Genomic DNA, 23,158 nt, shown 5'->3' with positions numbered 1-23,158 from the left:
GTAACCAAACAAATCTGCTAAAAAACTAAACAAAATAAAATGTCAAAACCTAGTTTTCATTAGGTAGTATTCAGATATCCATTTTTATGTCTAGCTTAAATTATTATATATTTTGTTGTGATTCTGCTTGCATCTTTAACAAGAAATGTGCAGATGCATTATCTGTTTATGCCATTGGAACTTAATTATATTCAGCTTTGCTTTATATATAATGTTTTCTTACACTTTAGTGTTTTGCATAAGTCCTCCTTTTTTTTCCTTCCATTTTAAACATTCTTTATTGTGGTATTCTTTCTTGAGGTGGTATGAAAGAACAAGAAGTTTTCTAAAGGAGCATAAAAAAATGTTAAAATGTTTACAGATTGCTTCAAGTCCATGTTACTTGTGGATTACAAAGTGGGAACATTCAACTTCAAAGCACATCTGGCTGCTGTTACAAAATCAGAAAATAGACTGCTTATTTCCTCTAAGTAGACTCAGGAACACGCTTTACCATGAATAATCCCCATTGCATATTAAAAATGGTTATGAGACAAACTCAATGTATTGTAAATGAATAACAACAATGACGGAATATTTGGTACTTTATTTAAAGTGTTCATTGTTACCTTTGAAAATTAGAATAGACATTTTCAATTACTTTTGGTCAACTTGAGAAAGGAAATTTATAATAGTAGAATGAGTCTTTAGCTTCTTTATTTAATGGCTTTTAAAGATGAAGAGGATGAAATAGGAGTTACTTCTGCGTAGTATAAATGCTACATTGTAATTAGCTAAACCAATCTTTTACATACTGCTTATAAATGTAGAGCTGGGTAACAATAAGTTACAGATGGTTTTCTTGGCTTTTGGTTTTAAATTTTAAACTTAATTAGAGCTTGACAATCTTTGGAAATTCTTGTTTCCTCTTCTTTTATTTTTTCTCTTATATTTAATTCTGCTTTATGAATTAGGGTTTTATGTATTTGCAGAATTGTATTTATTTTTAAACGCTTTCTTGCATTCCCCAAATAGAGAATGATTACTTATTTTTCATATACTTACCTTGAGACAATAAATATTTAATTGAGTGTACTTTGCTGTTTGCTGGAAATTTGCTGTCTTTATTTTTCAAAGAGCAGTTATATATAGTACTGTGTTATTTACTGAAAATATGCCTCTTTCTCTGGTACAGTATTTAAGTACATTGAATTATCATCTTTACCTACTAATTTCCCAAAGTAAATGTACTAATTCATGAACCCATGAGTAGTGCTTCATATCTTTAACATTTTTGTTGTTAAATTTTTAATACATGTCAACCTATATAATTGTAAAATGTCATTTCATTGTAGTGTTTCTTTGCATTTTTCACATTGCTAAACAGATTGAGCATATTTTTATATGTTTATTAACCATTCATAATTCCTTATCAGTGAAATGTGCCCCAGTTCTTCCCCATTTTTTTCAAGTATAGAGTTCATCTGCTTTTCAAGGCTTGCTTTATACATTTTGGCGACTAATCATTTTGTGAACATTTTTCAGTTTATGGCTTGTCATTTCACTTTCTTTCTTTCTTTCTTTTTTTTTTTTTTGGAGAGAAGTTCTGATTTAAAGTGGTCAAATTTATTAATTTCTTTCTTGCTTATGCTTTTTTGTTTAAGAAATCTTCTCCACCCTGAGGCCATAAAGTCATTCTTCAAATTATCTTCTGAAAGTTTTTATATTAATAGTTTTGCTTTTACTGATAAGCGTTTAATTCATTAGGAATTTATTACATATGACATGAGGAAGTAATCTGATTTTCTTTTATTTACTGAACACGTCCTTATTTTATTAATAGTTTGTAATGCTAGATTTTTCGCAAATTGCATTCTCACATATACTTGAGTTTCCTTCTGATGGTTCCTGGTTGGTTCTATTGGCTTCTCTTCATCAGTAGTTTTATTATGTCTTTGTAAATTGCCACACCTGGATTTTTTTCAAGTAGGTATGTGTTGCCTATTCTTGCTCCTTTATTCATTTCTATATATTTTATAATAAGATTATTAAAAACTCTCTTAATTTTGATTGTCTATTTTTTCTAGGGTGTTTTTATGGATATTGATTCTTTTTTTCTGTTTATGTTGATTTGTTAGATTTCCTGAACAAGCAATAGCACCATACTAATCTTGTGCAGCTTTGTATATTGAAGTTGTATGTACTTTTTCAGTTGCCATAGACCCCCAGGTTAAAGTTTATACAACCAAGCATGCCCAGATAAATCAAGCACACCATAGGTGGAACCTAAGTGTTTAGACGGGAGCAGAGGCAGAATTAAGAAGCAGACACTGCATGGCAGGGTCTAGTATCCAATTAGCCCTGGCATCATCAAATAGCAGGATCCTATCACAGCACACTTCCTGGCGTCACCCTATTGTAAGATCCTATAAGATTATGCCTCAGTACCCTTAGACTTACATACTTTTATAAAACCAGCCCAACCCCCTTGTTCAAGGATACATGGCTTTGGGAACTATTTTCATTGTGCTTTTTACTTGTGGCAAGTAATAAAACCAACGTGGCTGTGTCCATTGGCCTAATAGCCACCAAGCAAATAAATCTCTCCATCTGGGAGGGGACAATTGCAAAGGAAGGGACAGTTTGGTTGGCTTACATTATTTCTTGGTTCTGGAAGCCCCCCTTTCCTGCAACTCTGCAGCTTAGTATCTTTAATAAATGGTGCCCTTTGTGGTTATCATTGTAGCCTGTCATCTTTGATTCTTTAGCTGTCTTGTTTCTGTAGGGCCCTTATCTTCAACTATTTTTTTCTTTCCCTTCATCATGGACAGCCTTCCTTTCAAGATGCCTCTCTCTTGCAGAAGTGGATCACTCTTAAGACTGTCTTCTCTGGTTCTCACACTTTTGAGGCTTTACCTTTTGTACCTCTGTCTCCAGCACTCTTCTCTGTCTGGATTTTTGTGTGGCTCACTCAAAGCAGGCAAGTCTCTTATGAGAGGTCAGTATTGTATTGTATTTTATTTTTTATTATTTATTTAAAATTTTTTTTGAGATGGGGGTCTTACTCTGTCACCTAGGTTGGATTGCAGCGGCATGATCATAGCTCCCTGCAGCCTTGACCTCCACAGATGTGCGCCACCAGGCCCAGCTAATTAAAAAAGAAATTGTAGAGACAGGGCCTCATTATGTTGCTTAGGCTTCCAAACTCAAACCTGGGCTTTAGCAATCCTCCTACTTTTGGGCTTCGAAGGTGTTGAGATTATAGGCATGAGCTACTGCACCCATCTAACAGGCCAATATTTGATCATGTTTATGTTCTGTGCTGACTAGAGCCCTGAGGAATTTTTATTTTCTTTCATGCTATCACTCTGGTTTGCACAGGATCTAATTCTGCTGGTTTAGCATCTTCATTTGGCCACTTACATATTAATCCAGGGATTAGTATTTTCCATGTCATGATATAGGCATGAATGATGAGCATTTTTACTTAGTCTCTTTATTGATCTGTGTGGATCTTTGGAGGATGGGGAGAGAAATTTAAATTCAAACAGTTGCCATTACCTTATGAGTTCTAGCTTCCAAACGAAGGAAAATAATTTTATATATTTCTCCTAATCCAGGCACCAAAATATAGTTATTCTGTATATCCTATCTGTTTCTACAGAGGCTTTAAAAAATTTACTTATGTTCTATTTTTAATTTTATTGTCTGTATATTCATTGATTAACTGATTCTTCATCCTTACCATTATTGTCAAGTTAGGTGTGGATTGTTCATCTTCAGTGATTATTACGTATAATAAATTATCTGGGGAGGAGCTTTCTGAAAACACAGTGGGGCTTTAGAGGAGTGGAGCCCAATAATATATCTTTGAAAAAGTTTTATCACTTGATCCTCATGTATACTCTTGGGTGAGAATCACGATTGTAGATTGAAGTCATGATTGTTATTCTTGCGAACTTTGAAATTATTTATATAATAAATTATGAGTCTTTTGATCCCAAGAAATTAGACTTCCATGGTAATGATTTTTAATTATCACATTCTTTATGAATGAAATAGTAGGGATAATAATCAATGTATCTACTTTATCACATTAATTCAATAAGTATTATGTGTTCATTGAAAGATCCCTTAGATCCCAGAGAAAAGACATTATCCTTGTACTTGTTCTGATCAAAGACAGATGTGGAAACATACTGATTAAACACTCAGAAGTATTGTATCAGGGTTATGGGAAAGTGGACACCAGGGTAAACTGATAAAAGGGTAGAAGCAGGTATAGTCTGCTCCATCCTTTCTTCCTTTGTTCTTTCCTTTCTAATGAATCTTTGCTGGGCACTATTATAGATGCTAGGGATAGAGTAGTGAACAAGGAAGTCATAGTCTCTATTTTCAGAGTCCACACTTTTAGAGAAGATGGATGCTATATCCCCAAAGGGAACAAGTGTTCAGGGTACTACTGGAGTAGTAGGAACTAAGTTTCCTGGGAGAGATGATTTCTAAACTGTGAGTCTTGAATAACCATGTGAAGAAGTTGGGAGGATGATTTCACAGGTTGCAAAGACTCAAATATGTGAAAGAATACAGTGCTTTCAAAATATAACAAGTTGCTTGGTGTCCTTGGAAAACACGGTTTGTTGGGGGATAGTTGAGTCTGAAAATGTACATTTGGGAGAGTCTCAAGTGAATTTTGTATTCTCTTTGCTATCGTGGAGGTATGTTTAAGGATTAATATACAAATATATTGAGAGTGTAGTGATTAAATTGAGACTTGAAGAATGAATAAATGAGTGCTTATAGGGATTGGAAGGTGGGCAGAAAAATGCACAGAGGCACAAAAAGATATGTCATATTCTAGTAAGGTCAGTTATTTGGGATTCTGAGATTATAAAACGTGAGGTGAGGAGTAAAGGAAGTTGAGCTGGGGAGTTAGGAAGTGAGAGGTTCATAAGGATGTACTTATGTATGCAAAGAAATTTATGTTTTACATTTTATTTGTTGGGGGTCACTAAACATGTACTATACAATACCCATTCTAAAAATGAACTATGTCTAATTAGTCAGACATATAGAAAATTTATTCATATGGCAGTTTAATTCTATATTTTATCAAATAATAATTAAAACTCCAACATTTATTTTCTTTTTGAATTTTCAGATAGAAAATCCTCGATACCTGAGACAGAAGCCTATCCCAGTGACTCTGGTATGCGGGAGATCCATTGGACATTTTCTAGGACAGGCATTTTTAAATAAAAAACATCATCAAGTTATTTACAGTAAATAATGTATATTTATATTATGAAGCATAATAATTTTTAATCCGATCACTTGGAATTGAATTAATCACTGTTTTCCTCCAATGTTAGTATCATTTTGGTGTGGGCTTCAGGCAGTTTAGAAGTTTACTTTTGGATTAAGGATAAACAATATCTGAAAAAGTATTAAATAACTCTTAATCTTTCAACAGATGACTCCCAAATTTAGTCTGAGAAAATCTTTTGGTGTTCATGATGATCATTTCTTCTCTCGAGTGCACGAGAAAGAGGTAGGACTAAGATATTTCTGATGTACCTAATTGTTTTAACATTTTGTACAATCTGAGTTTTCAGGTGCTAGTTAGTATAATGATGATGCATGGCAGGAAGAAACTGTCTTTGAAACAAATATAAAATCATGATGCAGGATAGGCAGAGTTTGTCTTTCTGTTTTTCAGATGCTCACCTGCTTGTGTGTCCTAGCTCCATGTCTGCTTGACGGGCTGTGCTGAGGGACTCTCTCCCTTTCAGTTCTGGGTTTTCAGGGGTCTGGGGGAAATGGCAGCTTTTAGAATCAGTATCTTTGACCTCTGACTCTAATACATTTATTTAAATAATTATGTTTTCCCTTTCCATTTGATTTTTCTTTCATTTTCCTGAGGAGGCTTATACGATTTCATTTTTCTTTCATTTGATTTTTCTTTCATTTTCCTGAGGAGGCTTATATGATTTCCTGAAGTTCAATTTAAGGTTCTTTTCAGTTCTTGATAGATTTTTCTTACCACTCAGTTTAAAAAAAATCACAAAAGGCATTTATATATTTTTTCTTAGATATTTCCAGGATACTTTAAACTGATAATAACGTTCTTGCATATAAAACTCTATACTTTTATTCTCCCTTAATTTTATGTTTTTGATGTTACAATTTACATCTTTTTTTTATGCAAAGCTTACGCATTTATTAGCGGCTTATGCAGTAACTTTTCTTTTAATACTTCTGTGGCAACAAATTAATAAAACCTTAATTTTTATACAAATAGTTTTGTTACACACTTGAATTCTTAAGAAATACATATTTAAAGTACCATATCTTTTTATATCATATGTCTCCTAAGAAGTTATTGCATCTACTGTTGTGTTTAAATAATATAATATCTTCTTACTATACATAGAAGTGATTTTCACACCATTATAGTATTGGAGTGTTCTAAATTTGACAGTGTACTTACTTTTACCTGTGAGTTTTATTCTTTTGTATGCTTGTGTTACTCATTAGTGTCCTTTTCTTTCAGCTTCAAGATTTCCCTTTAGTATTTCTTATAAGATAGGACTGGTGGTGATAAATTCCCTCAGTTTTTATTTGTCTGGAAACATCTCTGTTTTTTATTTCTGAAAGATAGCTTTGTTGTTTACAGTATTCTTGGTTGGTAGTTTTTGTTGTTTAAGTACTTTGAATAAGTCATAAGATTTCTACTGAGAAATTCACTGCCAGACTATTGGAACACCAGTGGACCTGGTTCTTTGTTCCACTGGGGCCTGGGTGGTGAGTCTACAGGGATAGACTTGGAATCTTGATCCATGGGGGCTAGCTTGGCACCAAGGTCTACTTAGAAAGCCCTGACCAGAGGTCTGCTAGCCAGGCTTACCCTGGGTCTGCTGGGATATGAGGTGTCCAGTGGGATTGGTCTGGAAGTTGAGGTTTCAGGAATCAGCCTTGTCCCTGGGGCCAGGGGTGCTGACTGGAAATTGGGATAGATTCTAAGGCTGGGGCTATGTGGAATGACCTAGCTCTTAGTCCTGCAGTGTGCCTGGAGTGTGCCTGGAGCTTGGGAACTGAAGGGGCTGGCCTGACACTGGGTCAATCAGAACCTAGATCCATATAGGCCAGCTTGGAAGCTCAATCTGCTTGTTGTGGCCTGATGACTAGGAATTTGGGGGCTGGCTTGGTGCCTGGGCAGGCCTGAAGCCTTGAGGTTGTAGGATCTAGCTTGATGCTGAAGGTGGTCTGGAGCCCAGCCCTGGTCTGGAAATGTGGTGGTACTGGTTCTGTGCTAGGCTGGGCCTGGGGCTGCAGGATCTGGCCCGGTTCTAGGGTAGGCCTAAAGGCCTAGTCTATAGGTACTGGTCTGGAATCTGGGTTATAGAACCTGGCCTGGAGCCCAAGTCTGTGGGGGCTGGCCCAGCTTGGATTGGACCTAAAGCTCAGGCTGCTGGGCTTGGCCCAGAACTGGGGCCAATTTGGATCCTAAAGCTGCTGGGATTGGTGTGGCTGTGGGTGGGACCTGGGGACCAGATCTGTTAGGCACACATGGAGCCTGGGACTGTGAGATTCTACTTTGCACCAAGGGTGGGTCTGTAGCCTCGGTCATAGTGTATTGGTTTGGAGTCTGGGACAAGGGGTCCTGCTTGGTACTGTGTTTTACTGTGACTGGCACAGTGATGGGGTTTGAGGCAAAGTTCAGTGCTCAGTTTTCTCATCTTCTCCCAAGTGGAGGGTGTCTGTCTTTTACCCATGCCTCCTGGAGTTGGGGGAGGGGTGATATAGATAATGTAAAACTACCCTCTTCAGTGTCTCTTCTTAAAATTTCTGTGCTATGTCCAGGTGCTGTAATATGCTTGGTTTCCTTAGCTCTTGTGAAGATACTTTTATGTGTGGATAGTTGCTTGAATTGATTTTTCTACAGAGAGACAAGACCTTGAAAGTCTCAGTTGCCATCTTGTTGAGATCAGTCTCAGGGTTTTCTGTCTGACGCAGTTGTGGTGTTTTAAAATACATTGAAATAAAAACAAATTACATTTTAAAAAGCCTTTGGGGGGGGGTAATACTTTTTTTTTTCCTTTGTAGAGACAGAGTCTCACTTTATCGTCCTTGGTAGAGTGCTGTGACGTCACATCTCATAGCAGCCTCCAACTCCTGGGCTTAGGCGATTCTTTTGCCTCAGCCTCCTGAGTAGCTGGACTACAGGCGTCTGCCCCAATGCCCGGCTATTTTTTTGTTGCAGTTTGCCGGGGCTGGTTTGAACCTACCACCCTTGGTACATGGGGCTGGCGCCCTACTCACTGAGCCACAGGCACTGCCCAAGGGGAGAGGTAATACTTCTTATACCTTTTTTTAAGCTTTTGTTTTGAATTTTTTTTAATAATTGTCATTAATTATTTTAAAAATCACTCTGAGTTATTCTCAGTCTTTTAAATAAAAATTTCATTTTGTGTACTTCTTCCTTTTGAGGCTGCTTACCATAAAATAATTAAAAGAATTCAAAGGAAGTGGTGGCTTAAACATTTTTTTTTGGTCTTTCATAAAATAATATCTTTACTTTTGATGATGACAGCTTGGGACTGGAGTAAACACCCCAGTGCTACCCACATATGTTTGGAAAGAACAAAGAAAAGAAACATGTAAAGCTATCATATATTACATCAGAGATTTATTTTTAAATGTGTGTGGCTTTATTTTTTTGTACATCCTTATGTTTGTTTTCCTTTTTGGCATACTGTAAAATGTTTGTGGCATCATTGAGAAGTTTACACATAAACATTAACTTATTCTGTCTTAAAATATATATCCACTGTACACTTTACTAAAACAACCCTTGTGAAATTTCATAGTCATTTCTGACTTGTTTTGATGACTTTAACAAGTTTTTTTGGAGACAATGTCTTGCTCTGTTGTCCAGGCTGTAGTGTAGTGGCTGATCATAGCTCACTGCAGACTTCTTGGATATTAAGGTTGTTTATAATTTTCATTACTATAAATAATTCTCAGAAGAATAGCCTTATATCTCTATTTTATATGTATCACTATCTATTTTGGGTAATGAAGTATATCTTATGTGTTCAAATTGAAGTGATATTAATAGATTTTACTGATTGATTTTATATAGGGTTCAAGTAAGGAATTTATTATGTGAAAATAAACAGTCAAAGGCATCTTTAATATATAAGAACATTTTTTTTTTTGTAAAAATGTTTCACTTTTAGGACAAATTTATTAAAAAAATGGTGGACATGTGGGTATATACTCTTCTGTTTTAAAGTTTGATACAGCTTTACATGTCCACATAAAACAACTCCATTGTGTCTTGTGCATGTTCTTATCTAAAATGCTTTTGTTGTTGCTGGGTAATATTTTAAAATAGTTAAATATAATTTTTTCAAGTGAGTTAACTTTATTTTAAAATTAAATATTATTAATTTAAATATTTAATCATTACTTTTTGAACTCTGGATCTTCATTCTTCAGAGGAGTCATTGCTAAAAATTTAATGTGTATCCTTTTAGAATTTCTTTTAGTTATAAAAATAAAATTAGGCTTTGCACGTGTAGCTCAGCGGCTAGGGCACCAGCCACATATACCATGGCCACATATACCAGCCACATATACCAGGGAGTTTGAACCCAGGTCCTGGACTTCCAAACAACAATAACAACTACAACAAAAAATAGCTGAGTGTTGTGGTGGGTACCTATAGTCCCAGCTACTTGGGAGGCTGAGACGAGAGAATTGCTTAAGCCCAAGAGTTTGAGGTTGCTGTGAGCTGTGATGCCATTGCACTCTACTGAGGGTGACATAGTGAGACTGTCTCAAAAAAAAAATTAAATTAAATTAAAGCATAGACTTTATGCTTTATGATTTTTGACTAAAATATATATTCTGATAACTTTTCTATAAGAAATACTGACCCCATTTTTCTTCATAGTTACACTGACATATCATATTTTGTTAATATAGTTTGCTATTGCTGGACATAGCTTGGTTAAAGTATTTTACTGTACTAATGCTTAAAAAACACCCTTGTGCATATCTTTGTGTAGTATATGTTTTTTCTTTCAAGATAAATTCTGTGAAATGGAATTGTTCATTCTCAGGGTTGCACATTTAATGTTTGTATTGACATTGACAATGTCTTAAAGAAAGGTAATATCTGTGTAGGGCTGCAAGCCTGGGAGAGATTAGGAAGTATTGGCTCATGAGTATGAAGTTTCTTTTTAGGGGGATGGAAATGTTTTAAAATTAGATTGTGATCTTGATTGGTTACCTCTTTACTGTGTTGAAAATCTTTGAATTATATTTTTTAAATGAGTAAATTTTATAATATGTCAATAAAACTGTTAAAAACAGGTTATGTCTATTTATACTTACATCAGTGGTACATGAGATTGTCTCAGGTGTTTGGATTAGAACATTTCTATTGGTCTGTCATCAAATTTATAGGCATTTGCCTGGGCTATCTCTAATCTTCTGTTAAGCTCATCTAGTGAATTTTTCTTTCTTTCAGTTATAGTGATTTTCAGTTCTGGAATTTTCATTCATTTTCTTTTTATAATTTCCATTTCTCTTCTGAGATACCCTATCTGTTCTGTCATTAAAATTATATTTTCCTTAATTCTTTGAGTATATTTTCATTGAGTTCTTTGAAGATATTGACATTAATTGCTTTAAACTCTTGTATACTGAATAGGGACATCTTGGACCTTATTAACCCTTTTTATTTATTTATCTTGCACACTTATCTTCCATGTTTATTAATTTGTGTAGAGAACATTGTGGATGACGCATTATAGAGACTCTAAATTCAGTTATTTTCCTCCATAGAATATTGATTTCTTTGTTTTTGTTGTTCTTACAGGCTATTCAGTTACTAGTCAATAACATTTTTAGGTTGTGTAGACTTGATTTTACATTCTGTTAAAGCAGATCTGTGGAAAACCAAAGATATTACCAAACCCTTCCAACATGGTGGGACCCAACCTACAAACTTCTTTCTGAGGCTTACTTTGAGTCCTTATTAGGCAGGTTTAGCATAGGCTTGAGTTATAGCCTCTATGTTGTTTTAGCTGGATGCCCACTCAGGGTCTTTGGGGTCTCCTAGCACTGTTTAATCTGTAGTATCTGTAGTATTTTCTACTCAGGGTCTTTGGGGGTCGCCTAGCACTGTTTAATCTGTAGTATCTATAGTATTTTCTAACCTGTAGCAGCTAAGCCTTGTTATTCACTGAATGTATGTGCATCCCAACCCGTGAACCTATGGTCAAGGACTGGCACAGAATTTTGCTAGGCAGTTTGTATCTCTCTAGTGCCATATACTTAAGATTCCATCTTCTTTAACTGCTCTGAACTCTGACCTCTACCTTCCCAGCTCAGCAGTCCTGCGTGCTGCACTTGGATTCCAGTTGCTGTATGCAGACAAGGAGCTGGAGCTATATAGGGCTCAATTTATGAGGATCAAAGGATTACACTGTCTATTGTCCAATACCTGAAAACGGTTACTTCATATTTATTATCTCATTTTATGGTTTTAACAGTAGGGGGTTAGTCTTCTCCTTCGTTGTAGCCTAAAGTAGATTTCCAGGCTTCTTAAATTTGAAATTGATAGTGTATATCTCATCCCATGAACAGAAAACCTAAATGTTGTTTGGAGTTAGGGCTACTTGGAGGTCAAACAAATTAGAAGTGTTATATTTAGTCTTTCAATTTCAGCCTTTTGGGTTAAACTAAATCAAGCAATGTTGTATACTGCTTTTTACATATATATGTGTGTGTATGTAGTTGCAACATACATACATCTCTATATTTACATCTACATCTAAATCTTGTGTTATTTTTCTAGACCATATTGGTAAGATTGTTTTTATATTCTAATCCTGATGACTTGTTGTACATCATGCCTTAGAGTACAGGGCACAAATATAGAGCTATTTCTTGGCATCAAAGTAAGAGTTGCCAGAGAAGAGATATTCTTTTTTTTTTTTTAAAGGATGGTAGTGAAAAACTTTCTTTTAAATAGTATTATCCTTATGATAACTTAGTGTTCACTATTTTAACCAAGTTATTACACTTTATATTGGAAATATTAGGACAAACCGAACACCTACTAATATGATGCAATGTAAAGGGATGCAATATCACTTTAGTGTCATTCTTGCCAAAACCTCATAAATATAATCATGAGGAAGCATCAGACAAATTCAATAAATGGCTATAGTCTTCAAAAATGTCAAGGTCATAAAACATACAGAAAAGTTATTCCAGATTAAAGACAGTGCATGATTCTAGATTGGGAAAAAATTAGCTACAACTGGCATTATTGTGGTAATTTATAAAACCTGACTATAAAGTGTGTATTAGGTAGAATTATTGCATTAATATTGCATTTCCTGAATTTGTTAACTGTACTGTGGTTATGAAAGACAGTGTTCTTATTCTAAGGAAATATGTACAGAAGTTTTTAAGGATGAAGGGGCATGATGCTTTTAACTTACAAATACTAAAAAAATTATGCATGTTCTTCTCTTTCTTTTTAAATATGTTACATAGATAGGGAATGATAAAGTGCATGGATTAAAATGTAAATCATTGATGAGTTTGAGTAAAAGGTATTTGGGAGTTCCTTTAGCTATCATTATAACTTAAAAATAATTAATGTTAAATCAAAGTATAAAGTTATAACCAGAAAAATAGAATTATAATAAATCTCTTTTGTTACAAGAACAGAGATGCATGAAGATACCTAAAATAAAAAGAGTCATTGAATTCAAGTAATCCTATCGTCAATAAGATCATTGGAACCTGAAGTTACTTACTCCATATTTCAGATGCAATGTGGTTTAAAATTTGTATTACATTTGTGTACTTGCTTTGCTTTTTTCTATTTACTGGATTTACCTGCTTGGTCTTGGTTGCTGCACGTTAAGAAATTGGATTTGTTCCCCAAAGTAGGTAACTTGCTGTCTGTCCTCCCTTCCTCCTTCCTTCCCTCCCTCCCTCCTTGCTTCCTTCTCTCTCTCTTTCTCTTTCTCTCTCTCTTTCCCTCTTTCTTTTTTCTTTCTTTCTTTTCCTTTCCTCCCTTCCTTCCTTTTTTTTTTTTTTTTGACAGAGTCTCAGTTTGTTGCCCCAGTAGAGTGCTATGGCATCATAGCTCACAGCAACCTTAAACTCTCCAGCTCAAGCGATTTTCTTACCTCAGCTTTTGGAGTAGCTGGAATTATAGGCACCCACCACAACCCCTCGCTATTTTTTATAGGCAGGTCTTGCTCTTGTTCAGCCTGGTCTTGAATCCATGAGCTCCAGCAATCCACCTGCCTTGGCCTCCCTGAGTGCTGGGATCATAGGCATGAGTCACTGTGCCTGGCCCTTAGTTCACATTCTAAGAGAGAAAACTTGAATGATTATTTGTGACCTAATGGATTGCTTAAGCATGTGTTTATTCCTAATTTGGTCAATAAAGATTGAGGTGGGGCAGTTGAGAAGTGGTGGGTGGGGTGTGGTACACACATGGTGTTTAGGGCTGACACTCAAGAGCTGAAAGTAGGACAAGGTAGAAAGTAGTGTGGAAAGAGCTGGCCATGGCCTCTATACATGGCCAGCTTGGCCATATTTCTTTTTGGGTTTAGTTCCCTTTTTATACACCCCCAAAATGGTTCTGTTAAGGATCTTCATATTGACTTAGACTACTTAGTCTCTTTTCTGCATAAATAAGGAAGAATAGGATTTAGAGACAAGACGATGGAAACATTCAGAATTTTTTCCTTGTGCATAGTAAATGGATAACTATCTGTTCTACCATTCATAAGGTTTAAGAGTGATGAATCTATATTAACTTTTGTTTATAAAATTTTGAAATTTTATTTTGATGTGATGATTTGATAATGCATGTTTATCTTGTTGAATTTGTAAGTCATTGTTTTGTACTTGAAACAGTAATTGAAATATTTCAAAAATTTTCAAGGAAATATTTTTCTGGTACATTTCTAATATTTTAAAAGAAAAATTTCCAGAAGGTTATTGCCTAGTTTTGCATACTTACATTATGTCACATATTGTACTGAGTATGGTCACTTAAATTATTTTATTGAATATAATTTTTAGAATCCATTGAGGTAAGGACATTTTCCTTAATTAGCAGAATAGGAAATGGAGTGTCAAAGTGGTGTCTTGCCTGAAGTCACATAGTTAATATGTGCTGGCATTAGAATTAGAGTTAGAAATGAGATCTGTTAAACTTCAGTGTACATGTTCTCTGGACTTGTAATGAATCAGCTGGCCAAATGTTTTCACATTTAAGATAACCAGGGTTATATTCTCTTTAAAAACCTGTAGTGTTATTGTTCTTCTGATTCTGGGATGTACTCATTCTTATTAATTAGCATTAGTTACATTTTTTTTTCTGGCTTTGCTTAGAATACTGTTGCTTGGGGTATTAATTTGGGGAAGATAGACATTGAAGTCTGTGATTTTGGGAGAGAGAATTGGGAAACTCTTGAGATAAATGTGCATTTATCAGTAACTTGCCGTTTCTGTGGCTGTTTGTTCTCAAATTGTCATATTTAAATATGTAGATTAATAAGAGTATTATTAGGTGAGCGTGTAGATGTGTAGAGCGTGTAGAAAAAATTAAAAGACTAGAAAGGACTTACTGAAATAAAAAATAAAAAAGGCTAAAATACTGTGTAGATTTAAATGTAAAAGCAAAATATGACTTTGAAATGACTCTATGGGGGAGAAGGTAGAGGGAGGTAGAGGATAACTGAAGAATCTATACTTAGTATGTCAGTTTTGCTGACCAAGTGAAATTTATTTTAATCAATTTTAATTAGTTTGAAAGTAACTAAAAGAATATGATCAAAATACTGGTATATGTAATGTGATTGCTAGAACCTGTGGCTACATGGTTAAAGTAGAAAATGATACTTTTTTATATGGAGTTATTTTCATTTGTATATTTCTTGCCAAAGGTAAAAGTAAGTTAATAACACTTTTAACATATTTTTTTCTTGAAGTTGGACATGAAAACAAAGATGATAGAAGCTAAATTTCATGAAGAAAAGCTTAAACTACAGCAGAAACATGATTTTGATGTTCAGAAGGTGGGATATATATTACTTATCTTTTATTTACATTGAATTTTTAAAATATCTAGGTCTTTTGATGATCCGTACATTTACCCATCTATCTGCATATTTATGTATTTTATGACAGTCTGAGTTAAATGGAATTTGTTAAAGTAATATCCTAGCAAAAATTGACCTTTTGTACTTCATTAGCTAAATCTATATTTTATTAAATTGGAAACTTCTGACATAATGTAAATTAACAATATAAATTTTCATGCAATTTTTGTCATATTTTGAGCTGATTTTTCTGATTTACAATAGCAGAACCTAGATATAAAAGAAGCCTGTTAAATGTCATCTTCCCATGTATCTGGGAATTCTTGTTATTGTCACTAAAATGATAGAAGGACACTTGTGGGAGGATTTGGGAAATGCTCAACTGAAAGATGTTCTATTCCAATGCAATGGGATGACTTGTACTGTCCCAACATGTCAAGTTTCTGATGGCTTCTCTCTGCCACTTTATGACAGTTTAATGTCTGAATTATATTTGAGGATCACCTAATTCATTATTTATACTCTCCTTAAAATAGATATGTGAAAATCCCAAAGAGATAACATATTTATTTCAGATAATTATTTTAGTATATTTAAAAAATTTCCCAATGCACTTTAACGAAACTTTAAATAAATTTTTTGAAACTAAATTTATGGGATTAGTGGTGATAGACTTGCAAAAAATACTGTGCTCATTTTTAAAAAAAGCATGTTTTTAGTACTTAATATACTGAAACACATTTAAATTTGTTTAATTTGCAGATATTAGAAAGAAAGAATAATGAGCTAGAAGAACTAAAAACTTTATACAAAAAGAAACAAAATGAAACTGAAGAAACAATTAGGAAGCTTGAAAAGAAAGGTGATGTTGTATTACATAAATCTTTTAATAACATTTTCTTTTTATTTTAGTGATTATAGAGTAAAATTTGATTTCTGACCTTTTGTGTGAGGAGGTGAAAATTTTTATTCCTGTGGGCTTCCACCAGTGGGTCAATGTATGTAGGCTTCCATATGGGTGGGGAAAAACTGTGTGTGTGTGTGTGTGCATATGTGTGTGTAGTAGCGACACTGATGGGTGGTAGTGGGGGTTGGTTTGGTTAAGGAGTTGGAAGAGCATGTTGCTGTCACTCCCTCTTCTTCTCTCTCTCTTCTCATTGTGGAGAGCTGCTACAGATTACTTCAAAGCAGTCCTAGAATTTTGGACTTACTGGCTTTTATGAAAAAGTTGAAAGAGCCTACTCTTCTTCATCTAGTAAAATTCATTACATAACGTATCTGCTTTGTGCCTTACAGTATATACTAGTATTGAGATTGACAGAACAAACTTTAAAAGTATTATCCATTTGTATTTTCAATAAGAAAATATGTAATAAAGTGTTAAATTGGCTATCATTATGGTCAGACATCTAAATTAACATAACCATATTTATAATAAATGGTTATAACCATTATAAACCATATGTTTATAACATATGGTCATGAGAGAGTGTTGGAAATACCTTGTGTAATGTTTGGGCTAGGCGTGATGCCTCATGCCTATAGTTTTAGCACTCTAGCAGGCTAAGGTGGGAAGATCCCTTGAGCTAAGGAATTCAAGACCAGCCTGAGCAAGAGCAAGAACCCATCTTACTAAATATAGAAAAATAAACCAGGCATTGTGATGGAAACCTGTAGTCTTAGATACTTGGGAGGCTGAGACAGGAGGATCCCTTCAACCTAGGACTTTGAGGTTGCTGTGAGCTAGGCTGATGCTATAACACTTTAGCCTGGGGCAACAGAGTGAGAAAAAGTTTTAAAAGATTTGGTTAGTTGGAGAGAAGAGTTACAGATACTGAGATAGGAATGCTGAAATTGGTAAATTATGGGAAGGATGCTACAAAATTATTTAGCTAGAGATACCCTATGAATTAAGTGATAGATTCAAAAATATTAAGGTAGTTGACATGGGGCTAGATTAAGCATGACCTTGAGTTTTAGATTTAGAAGTTTGATCTTTATCCTGTAGAGGTTGAGGAGTCAGAGAAGATTTTTGAGATGTGAGTTTTAGGACCCATGTTTTGGGAAGAATGAATAGCTTGGTAATAATGGTGGGTGTGTTGAACCTAGGTAAGGCCAATTCCTGGTCTGTTATCAGTGGTCAGAGGCAGTTAGCAGTGAAGGAGAGAATATTCTACTTGTTAGAATACAGTTTCTAAACCAAGCTCTGCTGTTTAATGTCTGATGTCAGGTGTGTGACATCAGAAAATCTCTGGGCCTTAGTTAACTCATTATAAAATAGTGAGATAGGAATAAATAGGAATAAAATCCCTTCTAAGTTGAAGATACTGTGCTTCTGTAATTTTGTACAGTAAGGTGATAAGGCCCCAGACTGTCTGAGTGATGGCAGTGACAGTAGTGAGAATGGAACTGAAGAAGAAATTCTGAAGAGTGGATCATGATTTGGTCAATGAGACATAGGCAATGGTTAAGAAGAAAGGAGAGAAGGAGATTTTCATTTAGGAGTTTCTGTATGGCTGCCCCCCAGATCTCCAAACCTGAATGTATCTGAATTAATGGTAATGCCCTTGACAGTTTAAGATAGCAATTAAATATATAAACTAACCGGTGAAATAGATATTCTTAGATTCATTTCCAGCCTTAAATGTCAATGCAATGATTAGAAATTTATTTAGTTTTTTTCTGCAAATATTATCAGTGGGCAGAAAAATATTTTAAGTTTATTTCCAGATTTTCATTTTTACTCTGATTCAAGTCAGGCAGTTCAAACATGCCTAAGATTTAAAAATGCCTAAGTTTTAAAAATAATATTTTTTAGGGCGTTTTGAATGGCAGTAAGGCTTAGTTTAATTTTTGAATTGTAGAGTAAAATATGGTATAGATGCTAAAGACTCCTGTTAGGTTAACTTGGGTTCTTTTCCATACCCTATTTGGTAGGTATGGGACATAGCATAGTTGAGATATAAGAGTGAAAAAAGTTTTAGGGAAACATTTCTGAAAATTTTGCTGTCTGGAAGTAAATTGATAAAAGCCTATAATAAGCTAAGAAAATATATAAATAAAAATACAGTTAAATTTATTTTACCATCCAGATGCCATGAATTTAGATAAATTTTCACTTAGGTAACAGTTTATATAATTTTATCAAACATGACAGAGATAAAAATGATTTATAAGAAATTTTTTATGTAATTTAAAACATATTTCATTTTAGTAACATAAACCTTGAAAACAATTTTAACGTATCTAGGAGCAACAGCATATTGAAATGATGGGTTCAATATTTTTTCATTCAGTGTACATCTCTTTGAGCTTGCCTGTATGACTGTTATGCTCTGGATAAGAAGTTGAAATAATTTTTTCCTCAGTGAACATGGTCTTATTAAAGAGGAAATAGGCAAGTAAACCTTTATAAGGTAATAAGTGATTTAGTTGATAAATAGCAAGGTTTCATGGGAGTAAAGAGGAGTTTCTGTCCTTACAAAGGGAGGAAGGTATTGGTGAATGGTTCATAAAGAAGGTGGTATTTGAACTGAGATTCCAAGGATGAGTAGGAGTTTTTCTACAAGGAAGGACATTGTAGGTAGACAGATGATCATATTTAGGGAGTGATGTAACAAAGAATATATCCTCAAGAACCTGCAGATAGGTTGGTGTGTTTACGATACAGGTTTACAATACAGATCACAAGGTGGGTTTTCTATGTTAGAAGCTTCAGCCTTTATCTTTTAGGTAAGGAGAACTGCAGAGTGATTTTAAGCAGGAGAGTAACAATCATTTGCACTGTTGAAAAGCCGCTTTAAAGCAACAGAGGACCCATTTCAGGGGAATGATACTTGAGGCTAGCATTCTGTTAAAATTCTCTAGGGCAGGGGTGTCCACCCTGCATCCATGGGCTGCATGCTGATTTTGTGAGGACTTTTTCTTGCTTATTTGTGGTGTCAGATATCATAAAAAGTACGCATGGACCTTTTTTTTGCTAATCAACTTTCATTAATGTTTGTGTATTTGATGTGTGGCTCAAGACAACTCTTATTCTCCTAAGGTGTGGCAGAAAAAAGAAAAGGTTGGTCTAGGGAATGAGGAATGACAAGTGCCACCAAGTCTGTGGTGGGAGAAGTGTAGAAAAAGAGCAAGGAATACGAGCTATTTAGAGAGAAAATTGAGAAAGCTTGGTGAAAAACCGAATTATCTCTTAACTGGTACATTGGGTTTTATATCATCAAACTGGTATGTGGTACTTAGAATTGGTTTAACTATGTTTTCATCATTTTCGACAGTTCAGGCCCTTGTACGTGACTGTCAAGTTATCAGAGAGACTAAAGAAAACCAGATCATAGAACTAAAAAAGATATGTGAGCAAAGTACGGAATCTCTGAATAATGACTGGGAAAAAAAGGTAAGCTCCATAAAATAGCAATAGAAAATATAAAAGCTTTTTCTTCAAAGTAACATATTTATTATAAAAATAATAATTTTATAAAATATACAGAAAATTGTGAAAATAATAAAAATAACTAAAACTCTGGATTGTCAATAAATAGCACTGTTCATGTTTTAGTATATTTCCTTTTAGGATTCTATGGTTTATAAAATTGTTTTCATTTAGAAAACATTCTTTACTAATTTATGTTCTGGATTTGTTGCATAACTAATAGGTTTTAAGCAAAATTAATGGCCAAATAGCTGTACAACAACTTTTGGAAAGTAAACCATTTCATTTTATTATTTATTTTATTTATTTATTTTTTATCATTGGGGATTCATTGAGGGTACAAAGAAGCAGGTTACATTGATCGCATCTGTTAGGTAAAGTCCCTCTTGTCATTTTAATTTTGTATTTGGGCCATTGAAACATTTCTTTCCTAAAATTTTAGTAACATAATATAATCCAGATTGTACTTAAGAATTGTTTTTTATTATTTTACTTTATTTTTAATGGACATATAATTATACATATTTATGAGATACAGTGTGATGTTTTTATATGTGGATATATGGTATAATGATTAAATTAGAGTAAATTATACCATTTCTGCCACCTCAAACATTTATCAGTTCTTCCTTTTAATTCCCATTGTCACTATCAATTCCTTTGGTGCATTAGATTTTGAAACTGGAAGATTTATGATTTTTGCCACTTCTCTTCTCCCTCATTTAGTGTTTTACCAATCATCCAATTTACTGCTGGTCAAAGACCAATATATAGGATGCTGGGCAGGGCTTTTGCATCTCCTATACCTACTGTCAAAGTCTGGGTTAAAAAAATCTTGGGAATGTATATGGATGAACTCATTATTAAGACTTTATAGCATGCCTAATAATATTTGCTACAAAAATAGCTTATTTGCCCTTTAAAGCCTCCTGGTCTCAGTAACATGGACTCCAATTCTTTTCTAGGTTTGGGAAAGCTGTTTTTGATGTGCTGTACCTGGCACATAGTAGGCATTACTAAAATTTATTGGATGAATACATGTTGATCATCTCTAGTTAGATTATTAGACCAGATACACCTGTCTGGTCCTTACACACATCAGCTAAGTTAGAGCATGTTTGTTTTTGCCAGTGCCATCTTTACCCTGTAGTCTCAGCTATATATTCCTTGGATGAATTTCAAATGACTCAGACTGACTTATAGACACCCCTCTAGCAGCTACTGTCTCTATAAAACAACTGTGGGATGTACCTGAGAAACTACTAAACGTTGATGGGCTACTAAATACAGTAGAGTTTTGACATTCAGCAGGCATATGTTCTGCGTCCTTTGGGAAATCATAAACAGGAGGAAACATCTATAATATGTAATTGCTCCCATAAGTACAACCACAAAATTCCAGTTACGCTTTTAGATTCCTTTATCAGAGTTGCCATGCATGTCAGTTGACAGCTGTGAAGGAGCGCTGGGATTTAGGTGCAGTGGGCTTGGCTGTGTTATTGTTTCAGCTAAGTGACGTACTTTTGAATAACAGACTTAATGCTGGTTAAAAATGATTATTGCAACAAAAATACAAATTAAACACATCAGGGACTTGGGGGACCTCTTCAAACTTATCCAAATGATATATATTAAATATTAAATTGGGAAAACCCAATGGTCTTCTGTGTGACTATTACAGAGACATTCCCATTCTTCTTGTTCAACTAGAAACCAATAGAAAAGTCAATAGAAAAAGTTTTTGAGACCTTACCAGTACTGTTACCATAATTATTGCCTGCTCTGCTTCTAGTTCCTACCTCTCAGAGACTTTATTCCTCCAGATCTCCAAAATAAGTCAAATAAGAGCCCATTCTGCCTATATTGTGTCCTTCTCTCTCTCCCCTATTTATGGGTAATGAATTAAATTTATCATTTGAACTATTTTGGACTCCTGATCTCTCTACCTATTGAGTAGGCCTGGGGTTGTATTCAGGGACTAGGTGTGGGAATCAAAATTCTGCTCCCATTAAGATAAATGAATAAATGCCCATAGTTAGTGAACACAGAGTTTCAGTCCCGTTAGGAAGCTGTCCATTGAACCTTACCTCGACCTCCTGCATTTGCCTTTGTTTTCTTTATTCTATTTTTAATAGATATTTTGAAGCTTCATCCATTTAAACAGTATATACATAATCTTTATAAAGACCTATGCACACGATATATGTAGTATACAGTTCTCAGTCATCCTACTCATACTTTATTTGACTTAAAAATGTGATCTGTGTGTCTGTTTTTGTTTATGTGTCCACATTTGGGAATGGCTAACAGTAGTTTCTTATTGGGAATTTGAGTAGGGGAGAAAGCATTTTTTAACATTGCTGTTGTCCAAAATTTCATGCAAGTAAGATGAATAATAATAGATAGTGTAATAGTATTCCTAATCATTAACAATATAATAATAATATTTCTTCTTTTCTGATTTCAGACTAATGTTAGTGTTGCTTAGCTGAGGTATTCTATTATCTGTCTGGCATATTTACCATTTCTACCTGAGGCAGATAATTCCATTTAATATTTGTTCATCCATTGAAATTTTCAATTCAGGAAAGCAGAAAAAATTTAAATATTTCTTAATCTTACTCTCTATAGAATATCTTTACTTTGGATCTTTATTTGTGAGTTTTATACCTTTTGTTGTTCAGGTCACCATGTGTAAATATAGAGGAATACAGGAAAACATTTTTTTCTGAATTGCAAAACAGTTTCTCCCATGTTAGTGAAGGAGTCAATTCTTGCTTTCATTGTGTAGCTCCACAATGCTGTAGCAGAAATGGAAAAGGAAAAGTTTGATCTTCAAAAGCGACACACTGAAAACATTCAAGAATTGCTAGAGGACACAAATGCACGTCTGAATAAAATGGAGAATGAATACATGGCGCAAACACAGTCGACTGTGAGTCTTTTGTTTTCTTGACATTTTTAGAAACAATCTTCTTAATTTCTATGTCCTCATGCTTCCCTGATGTGCATGGTATATAAATAAGTATATTATAGAATAAAAGAAAAAAACTTTACCTCCCTACTTGGTACAAATTTATATGTGTCAGTGGACAATCCTTTTAAGTTTGATGAGGGATTTGACTTTGGCTTATTTGATGCCACTTTTTAAAAAATATCTTTACTTTTTTTTCATTGAATTTCTATTCAAAGATAATTCATTATCTTTCCTTCTTTCACTTTTTTTAACTGAAGACTTGCTTGTTTTTTTTAAATGTGTAATGCTACTATGAAGGCAATCAAATAGGGAGCTAGGAGTAGTATGACCACTCTGATACATTTTCTTAATAGATCATTTTGATTGACTAAGTCAACACAGATATCACATAGATAAACCCAAAAGTTCCTTCCTAAAAGGACACAGACGAATGTTACCATATTCAGGCTACACAGCAGAGAGGCCAGTGATGCTGTTCAAGGAGAGGTGGAGGATCCCTCAAAAGAACCTCATTGATGAACCACCTCTGAACCTCATATTGCAGAGTACAGGTCTGGGGGAGTGAATGTCTGCCTTTTAGAAGCTTGCCTCCCTTCCTAAGATCCATAAGCCTGA

General features: G+C 34.4%; 1 protein-coding gene across 1 annotated transcript in view; it reads left to right on the top strand.

The window, feature by feature from the left end:
* The window catches only part of CEP112 (centrosomal protein 112), a 423,284-nt gene that overhangs the window by 58,781 nt on the left and 341,345 nt on the right, over positions 1–23,158 (top strand). The window contains exons 7-12 of the mRNA XM_003786186.3: positions 5,141–5,188; positions 5,453–5,530; positions 15,021–15,107; positions 15,894–15,993; positions 19,412–19,530; positions 22,358–22,501. Of these exons, the coding sequence (XP_003786234.1) occupies positions 5,141–5,188; positions 5,453–5,530; positions 15,021–15,107; positions 15,894–15,993; positions 19,412–19,530; positions 22,358–22,501 (576 nt within the window). The remainder of the gene's footprint in view (positions 1–5,140; positions 5,189–5,452; positions 5,531–15,020; positions 15,108–15,893; positions 15,994–19,411; positions 19,531–22,357; positions 22,502–23,158) is intronic.

This window comes from Otolemur garnettii, unplaced genomic scaffold, assembly GCF_000181295.1.
Source record: "Otolemur garnettii isolate 467f Iridium unplaced genomic scaffold, OtoGar3 scaffold00018, whole genome shotgun sequence".
NCBI classification, from domain to species: Eukaryota; Metazoa; Chordata; class Mammalia; order Primates; family Galagidae; genus Otolemur; species Otolemur garnettii.
The sequence above is the reverse complement of the archived record's forward strand: the minus strand, read 5'-3'. Positions and strand labels throughout refer to the sequence as shown.